The 9,562-nt window shown below is 37.5% G+C and overlaps 1 protein-coding gene across 1 annotated transcript in view; it reads right to left on the bottom strand.

Moving 5' to 3' along the window:
* Nucleotides 1-1,016: 1,016 nt before the first annotated feature.
* The window catches only part of LOC107721734 (integrin beta-1-like), a 19,749-nt gene continuing 11,203 nt past the window's right edge, over nt 1,017-9,562 (bottom strand). Inside the window, exons 3-13 of the mRNA XM_016529891.1 lie at nt 8,592-8,677; nt 7,128-7,347; nt 6,792-6,962; nt 6,454-6,692; nt 6,071-6,226; nt 5,895-5,990; nt 5,680-5,769; nt 2,060-2,200; nt 1,689-1,891; nt 1,362-1,600; nt 1,017-1,243 (exon numbers count right to left, since the gene is read on the bottom strand). Coding sequence (XP_016385377.1) covers nt 1,017-1,243; nt 1,362-1,600; nt 1,689-1,891; nt 2,060-2,200; nt 5,680-5,769; nt 5,895-5,990; nt 6,071-6,226; nt 6,454-6,692; nt 6,792-6,962; nt 7,128-7,347; nt 8,592-8,677 — 1,868 coding nt within the window. The remainder of the gene's footprint in view (nt 1,244-1,361; nt 1,601-1,688; nt 1,892-2,059; nt 2,201-5,679; nt 5,770-5,894; nt 5,991-6,070; nt 6,227-6,453; nt 6,693-6,791; nt 6,963-7,127; nt 7,348-8,591; nt 8,678-9,562) is intronic.

The raw sequence follows: 9,562 nt of genomic DNA, 5'->3' as shown, positions 1-9,562 counted from the left end.
TTGAACTCTCATTCTGACGGCACCCATTCACTGCAAATTTCTCCAAATCTGTTCTGATGAAGAAACAAACTCATCTACATCTTGGATGGCCTGAGGAGGAGTACATTTTCATTTTTAGGTGAACTATTCCAATAAGCATCAAAAGAGTTCAAGGTTTTGTGTTTCACAGATCATAAGTCATACAGGTTTGGAACGACATGCTGGTGAGTAAATGACCTAAAAGTCATACCCTAATAATTAGTGAATTAGAGTAAATAACTGCAAATGACAATATAGAAGCTGTTCATATTATACATGGGTCTGAGGTTGTTGTTAAAGTGATAGAGATAAATAGACAGAAAGAGGAAAGAAAAAAAAGCATATGCAAGCAGCAAAGAAGAGTACAGACTCAGTGTGTGACGCCTTTATTTCCATAACTTGGATTCTGGAATTTATTAATGGGGCTCTTGTATATTGGGTTCTCTTGCTAGATATGACAAGAAGAAAAGGTTTGAAGAGAGAAAGGCAGAAAGAAACAAATTGGCCAGAGTGAGAAAAACAGAACTGAAATAAAGACAACAATAAGCAGAGTCTGCGGTTTTGAGCAGTTCAGTGCAAATGGCATGACAATGCATTTATAAAGCCTTTAATCAATTCATACTTTGAAATTAATACTTTTGTTTAGCAAGTAAAAGGCCTTTTAATATAATTCTAAAAACGTCCATCTTCAAGTCGTTGTACACTTGTATTTAGCTGTGAAATCTGATTTTTATTATGCAAACATAAGAATCACTTTTATATTATCAATAATATTTTAAGATGAACATTTACTGGACTGAAACAACTTAGGCTTGATTATCTATACATGATTTTTTATGAAAAAAAAAAAAAAATCATGTTAAAATGTGACAAATATGATACACCAGGATTTTGAGGAACACTTATTAGTGCATCTCTCAATCATCAATGTATTTTGTCCACCACAATTAAAACTACAGCGCATTGATCATAAAACTAAGCATTTACCTGTTAATAACTCACTTGTGTTCAGTACAAACTCCAGGGCAGGTTGGGCAGATTTCACAAGTTGGACCCTGAAACTTTGAGTCGGTACATTTACACACGCCACACTCGCAGGTGCCCCGACCGTTACAGATCTGTTTGTTACTGGCCAGACAGGTGGAGGTGTCCAGAGAGCAGTCGCACGCACTGCCTGTGTAGTTAGCGTCACAGGTACACTTTCGGCATTCACAACGACCATGACCTGGAAAGTATAGAAAGTTTGTAACTTCTCATCAGTTTAATCATGTACTGTTTCTCAACATATGTGAAGAGCAGATTGGAAAAGTGTTATTTCAGTGTCAGGATCAGCATTTTCGTACCTCCGCAGAGCTTGTTGTTGGAGCGGTCGCAGTTGAAGTTGTCACACTCGCAGAACTTTCCACTGTATCTCTCCTCTGGGTTGTCTCTTTTTTTGCACTCACATGTTCCACAAACGCAGTCCCCATTGTTGCTGCAGATGTCCGTTCCGTTATCCATGCGGCAGTTCGCGTCCAGATCTTCTGTTCTGACCTCGTCTTTACTACATTCACAAACTCTGCCGATACGTCCCTCATTGCACCTGAAAATAAGCAGACATAGATAACATTACTGCCAGTTGAAGGTCTTGATTTGGTCTTGTATACAATGTTTGAATAATACTAACTAACCTGCATGCTCCACACTCCAGGGTACCGTTGCCAAAGTGACACACTGGACTGTTCGCGATTCCGCCTTTATGACACTCACATTCGCAGATGAAGTTGAGGACGATCTCCACCTCCTCAGTGAAGCCCAGTGGCTTGATTTTTATAGTTTCTGATTTGCCATTAGATGGACAGCCTTTAGCCGTGATCGCTACTTCAAACGTCACCTGTGAAAAGAATCAATAGCCTTGATTTGATTTGCAGTCTTTATAGTTTTTAATCATGTTGCTACATCATTTTTTTTAGGAAACTGTATCCAGTGGAAAGTACTGAATATTTAATGAAACTGTCATAGATACTCCATAAGGGTTTTGACCGGAGGATATTATTCTCACCTGATCCCCAATGGAGATGTTGGAGCACTTTCGTCCATTTTCTCCTTTTTCGCTCACTCCATTCTTGCAGTGGGAGATGTAGGAGATGGAAACCCCTTCGGGGAGTCTACTGTTCTCCAGAATGATCTCAGAGGACAGAGACTGAGAAAGAGATTTAGGAAAGGATTATTTAAGAGTCTATTAAAAACTGGTGAAATATTTGGGGTCAGCAAGATTTTTTTGGAAAAAAATTAATACTTTTGTTCAGCATGGATGCTTTAAACTGATTAAAAGCGACAGTAAAGCCATTTATAATGTTTATAATGTCAAATGAATACTGTTCTTTTGAATTTTCCATTCATCAAAGATTCCTGAAAAAATATATCATGATTTCCACAAAAATATTAAGCAGCGCAGCTGTTTTCAACTGTTTATTGATAATATCACAGCAATAAATTACATTTTAAAATATAATAAATAGAAAACCGTTATTTTAAATAGTTAAAAATTTAACTTTTTAAAATTGGAATTCAATATTTTCAATTATCTTTAACAATTATTACTGTTTTTACCCCAAACTGCATTGTCATATTTCCACATTTTATTCAGCAGGAACTTGACAAGAACAAAGGAAGAGACAAAAAAAATATTAAAATCTAACTAAAAGAATTTCACTAAATTGACTTTTAGCCTCTCCTCTCCATAATTATGTTAATTATGCGCGCGCGCTCTCTCTCTCACACACACACACACACACACACACCACATATTCGCAACTCAAACATCACAGTCTGTTCATTATCAAAATAAAATAGTCAACCAAAAAAAAGGTTACACTGGTCAATTTAAATAGTTCGTGGTATAACTGGTCCACTTTGAATGCCAAGCACATTTTTGCTCATGTGAAGATGATATTTCTGTCGATATACGAATGCAAGTGAAGTACAAAGCCTCTACATTATAAATAGTTTAATTCAAATACATCGCGAATATGGAAACATTAGGATTTGTGCCGAATGAGAGGTAGGTGAGCCCAATTAACGCCTGGTACTTTCAGTTTCGCTTTGTTTTGGTTTATATATTTTTATTTCATTCTTGTTCTGTTCTGAATACCGTTACATTTATATGATTTGTTTTGGAGTGAGCTATACTAACGTATAGCTATGTTTATAGTTTTTATAATGTTTATACATTATAATAGTTCACTTTATTTGGTATTACTTCTGGTATTATTACACTCTCTTCAAACGTTCTGCTGCTCACAAAACATCAATGAGAGCGAGTTTGAAGAAAGCTGACTGGTCACGGTCAAAAATATGTTGAGGACCAATGCATAACCTCCAACCAAGGATGGGCAGTATTTATGATACATGTATTTCAAATACGTATTTCAAATACAAAATAGTATTTTGTAATTTGTATTTGATAGGGTTGATGAAAATGGCTTCGTATTTTGTATTGTTCTGAATACCGTTATATGATTTGTTTTGGAGTGAGCTATACTAACGTATAGCTATGTTTATAGTTTTTATAATGTTTATACATTATAATAGTTCACTTTATTTGGTATTATTTCTGGTATTATTACACTCTCTTCAAACGTTCTGCTGCTCACAAAACATCAATGAGAGCGATTTTGAAGAAAGCTGACTGGTCACGGTCAAAAATATGTTGAGGACCAATGCATAACCTCCAACCAAGGATGGGCAGTATTTATGATACATGTATTTCAAATACGTATTTCAAATACAAAATAGTATTTTGTAATTTGTATTTGATAGGGTTGATGAAAATGGCTTCGTATTTTGTATCAAAATACTTTAGTGTTTTGTATTTTTGTAGTTTTAAAATACTGTAAAATACTTTGTAAGAAGTCTACATGACATCATAAAAATGCGGCCTCTGATGGGTGCCTGCTCAATAGGCTAGTTTGCCCAGACTTGTTGAGATCAGAACAGAAAATTGATCTGAAAAAAGTATTTTTTAGTATTTTTAAAATACAAAAATACAGTAGTTTATTTTGATACATGGTGTGGCTGCTGTATTTTGTAGTTTATTTTGATACACTTAAAATGAAGGTATTTGGTATTTTATTTTAAAATATACTTTGATGCATCTTTGCCCAACCCTGCCTCCAAATATGCGCTCGCTCTCATATGCACGCACGCACTGTCACTATCTAATGGCGGATCCTTAAAAACAATTAACGGAACGAAAAATCCAAAATCTGACATTTTGCGGAACAGGATCCGGCTCAAATTAAGCACTGGGTGAATGTTATCAAAATGAATATTCTTAGGAATCTGTTATATTGGGTGCAGCAGGATTTGCAATTAAAGAAGTCTCAGTGGGTACTGATGGAAGCTGCCTCTTGTACTCCAGCAACTTTAACCTCTTTACTATGTGTACCAGTTCCATTTAAGCATACTACTTTAATTAAAAATAACCCAGTTGTTATACATTCATTAAGGATTTGGTCTCAGTTCCGTGTAGCGTTAGACCTTAAAGACCCTTGCACTATAGCGCCTGTTTTTTGCAATATATCATTTCCACCCTCTTTGATGGATGGGGCCTTTAACATCTGGAGGGAACATGGCCTAGCTACAGCTGGTCAACTATACATAGATAACAGTTTTGCAACCTTTACACAACTTCAAGAAAAATATAACCTACCCAGCTCCTATTTATTTAGATACTTTCAGATACTGAACTTTATTTGTAAGCATTTTTCTAACTTTCCCTTTTTGTCAAATAAAAATATCCTTGATGATATATTAGACCTTCATACATCTTTGAAAGGGGTTATTTCTAAAAATCTTTACTATAATTCATTCAAAACAGTCCTCCTCAATGCGTCCACTGAAGGCGCACTGGGAGGAGGAATTGAATTTGTCACTTGAGGGAAATATCTGGGATCTAATTCTTCATCTAGAAATGCTCCATTGCTCTAGGACTAAATTAAACAAAATATTCCCTGATCTTGACCCAACCTGCCTTCGTTGCACAACTGAACCAGCTACGTTATTGCATTCTTTCTGGTCTTGTTCAAAATGGTCTGATTTTTGGAGGAAAGTCTTCTGTTATTTTCTCTTTACCAATAGAACCCAATCCCTTAACAGCACTGTTTGGTATTTTGCCAGAATCTGTTAAATTAAACGCATTACAGGCTGACAGCGTAGCCTTTGCAACTCTACTGGCTAGGCGACTTATTCTTATGAACTGGAAGTCAGCAGCTCCCCCTCCTTATTGTTTTTGATTTCTTACATGCCCTCAAGATGGAAAAAATTTGGTTCGCAATAAAACAAAAGCCAAAACTTTTTCTGAAAGTCTGGAGTCCTTTTCTGGAATATTTTAAGCAGTCAACTACATCTTAATTTTATATTTTATTTCTTTATTATTTTTATTTCTTTTCCCCCATTTCATTTTATTAGTTATTTATTTAGTGTATAATTGTGCTTGCCTGGTGTTTTCTTTTTTCTTAATTTGAATTAATGTATGGTTGTATGTAAATGTGAATATGTATCTATATTATTTATACTATATTTACGTCATTTTTATTTTCTGTCTGACCTAAGATGAACCAAATAAAGCAAAAAAAAAAGAGGGACTTTTAGCATCTTTAGTTACTGAGATCTACTCACATTATATGCATCAATAATGAGTTTTATCACATTGCCCGAGTCGGAGGATAGCGTTCCCACAGCTGACTTTGGAATGAGGTTTTTCAGCTCCTGTAGACAAAGATAAAAACAGTTTGTCCAGGGTTCTTTTTCCCCATGCAGTATTTTATTTCCAGTAGTGTTACAGAATCTGACTTGCCTATTGATGTGGAGACAAAAGATAGCTGCTTTATTACCTGGTAAACTGGCTGGAACTCTTCAGTTACTGCAAAAATGGTCTGAATGTTGTTTTCACTTAATTTTTGAACAAGATGTGCAATCGAAGGATAGTCCTAGAAGGGATGGAAATAAATTAGACACCTTTACATACATTCTCTATGCAGTAATGACTCGCAGTGTTATACACACGTACATAGTAATGGCTCATGGTGTACATGTTATCCTGCAGATGGCATTTCCCATCATTAGGAAGCACGATGCCGCCCAGTTTTCCGTCTCCAGCGAAGTGGAATCCAGCGTCCGTGGAAAACACAAGCAGACGGGTAACATTCCTCCAGCCGATCTGATTCTGATATACAAAAGGAAGCATAAACTGAAGTTTCAAAAACCTGACAAGTCAGCAGGGTTGGAGGTCACTTCACTTTAGTTTGACTTCAGTTTGGTTACATGGCCACATCTACCTAGTAGACAGTGGACAACTGGTTACAAATCAATACAACAACAAAAAACACAAATTGAAACATTATAAAAAATGTTATAAGTATATATATATATATATATATATAAATTACGAACCGCACAGACAGCCACTTGCATGATGGCATCGAACCCTCCCTCTGGTGAGTCCAGGTTACCTGAGATCTGCTGCTTGCTAACAAGGTTATTAAACTGAAATCCATCTGCAGTCAAACTCAGCACATTTTTATAGCTGAACGGGCTGGTGCAGTTCTGGTCTGATGTGCAGGGGTTTAGCAGTTTGGCTGGTGTTGTGCTGATGTACGGCATGACAGTTTTCTCCACAAAGGAGCCAAAGCCTGGAAACATTGACAAAGAATGAAAGAAAAGGCGTTATGAACTTAGCAGTGCAATACAAATATAGACAAATCGAGCATGGATCCTCTGACGTTCCTTACCAATCCTGAAGTCAGAGGTGATCTTTTGCATTTCAAGCATAAGGTCGGTTCCCAGGTTTTTAACGTTCTCTAAATCATCTTTCATTGAGTAGCTGAGGTCCATCAGGTAGTAGAGATCTATAGGATAATCCTCAGCCCTCTTGAATGTCAGATGAAACGTCTGAGCTTCACCTGGATTGAAATGAGAGATCATGGGTTTAGACTAAAGCTTTACAGAGGAGTGAACTGATTATTCCTAGAAGGAGAGCATTACTTCACATGGCATTCAACTTTATTAGGTGATGACCTAAATCTTTTAATAAGCATTCCTGGAGTTGAGGAGGGAGTAAGCAGTACCTGATCTGAGGTCTAGGGTGAGTTTCTGTGGTTGAATCTGGGTGATCTGGTCTGGCTTCAGTTTTACTCCATCCTTTGTGCGGTCTGTTAAAGATTGGTTCTTGTTGACGCTAACAGTTCCCCGAGGATTTTCTATGCTGGCTTCAGAACAGCCCTTCTTAATCAGAGCTTCAACCTCATCACAGCGTGTGGACTTCTGCTCACCCTGTTTCAGAAAGTCCTGCAGAAAGAGTTTATGAAGATTATGATCACTCCAACAAAAATAGTACCAGTTGGAGCACAGCATCAGTAGTATTTAATCTTACAAAAGATTAAGCAGTTTTAAGGGACATATATAGAGAATTGTGTTCTTTTGGGACAATATATCTACTTATGTTAATGTATTAAATAACACTATATCTATGGTATATCTATAGCAGGGATATTCAATTGACCCTACACTGGGAGTTTCATTTGACAAGCGATCTGACCAATCAAAACACGAATCTGCCATTTTGTCCAACAAACAAACCAGACAGGAGAGTAGATTAAAGTTGGTGAAACAAGATACCTTCTGATGTTCATTCATGTTTATTTCATGCTATAACTAGTAAAGAGGAAGAGATGATCGGTTCACATGCCTCTTGAACTGAGGCGCTAAAGCGATTTGTCACGACACATTAAAGAGCCACATAATGTTATTTATTGTTTGAATTTATTTTAAAAATGACCAAATTAGAAAGCTGAGGCTTTGTTTCATACAAAAAGTAACCTGCTTGTGCTATCTGCTATCATTTTAGAGCTTGTCTTGTCTGTCAGTGTCAGATGTATTTTTCACTGCGTGAGAACATGATGTGTAGCGTGAAAGCACCATGGTTTGTCAGACCTCAGACAGACGAATAGTCCCACCCCAAACTCAAACCATTGTTTAAGCCAATGTTGCGGTGTTGGGCTAGTCGGGATGAGGATGTGCAGTGTGCCTGTTGAAATAATTAAGAAGGGGCACATTCCCAACAGAGCTCAAGCCCCCTGCCCTGCATTACATGAAGTTTAGTGATAGTCCACTTCCTGCTTTCTGTAATGTGGTCTAAGATTGGTGCTTCCTGTCCTGCCATAACATGCTCCACATGGCAGAAACAGACATGATCACACAGGACAGTGACTCATGAACACTGAGGGGGATGATGTGCTCAAGTTCCACTAACATGACTCAAGAAACTGTGGGTAATAATCAACTACAGGCGAATAAAGGTGGGACAGGAGGTGGTGTCACTCATGACATTTCAAAACACTGGATATTTCGCTCTCCCAAAAACAAGTTTTTTGGAGACAGAATTGTTTGCAGAATCACAGGATGTCCTCTAAAGACTTGGATAAACAAATAATCTGACTACAGCAAATGGTTTCCTCCATACCATTTTCCCCTAAATGCACATAGTTGCAAAAGCAGCCATTTCCGACTTTAATGGTTTTGTCTGAACTCACCTTGTCTGTACACCAGCCACACTTTTCTCCAGCCTGAATGCATTCTCCACAGGACTGGGCCGAGGCCTTGGTGCATTCGTTACCATCTGTACACACACAACAAAAACATCCATCATTCTCAATTCCATCCCACCACTAACACAGGAAATCCAAATCAAAGCGCATTTAATAACTATCACCATGGGCAGCCATACGCAATATGATTCTCTCTCATGAGACTGCCATTCTAAAATAGACGCAGAGTGGCCATATGCTGTAGGGAGGTCATGTGAACTGTATTAACGATGGCATCCTTACTGCCTTCTCTAAAGACTTAATGCAAACCATGAGGCCAGCACATCCAGAATAAACCACACAGGACTGTGGGTCATCGCTAGAAGATGATGATGTATATATCGCATTCCTATTATTCTGCATTAATGCTGTGATTTTTCTTTTGGTTCTTTTCTTAGATTCCACACTGCTGCCATATCTGAGATATTCCTGGAATGAAAAACGGTACAAATGTCTAACAGATGATCTGGCCAGTATTTTTTAAGACTCTGGTCTGGTGTGTATTCTGAGTGGAACTACTGAATGGAACTAGTGAGTGAAACTACTGAGTGGGGGGGAATCACTCAAACGTCAAGCTGCTCTTACACATACAGTGAAGTTAAAAAGTCTGATTTTTTTTCTTATTTAAACCGGCAAATAAGAATTTTTTTGGGTGGGGGGGTTGGGGGGGGTGACAACTTCTTTGTTAACCTGAGGTGAGGGCAACATCAGAGACTGCATTAAAAGGTTAGTTCACCCAAAAATGAATATTAGCCCATAAATTACTCACCCTCAAGGCATCCTAGGTGTATATGACTTTCTTCTTTCAGACGAATCCAGTCGGAGTTATATTAAAAATTGTCTTTGATCTTTCAAGCTGTTTAATGGCAGTCAGCGGGTGTTGCATTGCATCAGTCCAAAAGAAGTGAAATAAAAAG

Source organism: Sinocyclocheilus rhinocerous, unplaced genomic scaffold, assembly GCF_001515625.1.
Source record: "Sinocyclocheilus rhinocerous isolate Xijiao unplaced genomic scaffold, SAMN03320098_v1.1 scaffold1112, whole genome shotgun sequence".
NCBI lineage: Eukaryota > Metazoa > Chordata > Actinopteri > Cypriniformes > Cyprinidae > Sinocyclocheilus > Sinocyclocheilus rhinocerous.
The sequence above is the reverse complement of the archived record's forward strand: the minus strand, read 5'-3'. Positions and strand labels throughout refer to the sequence as shown.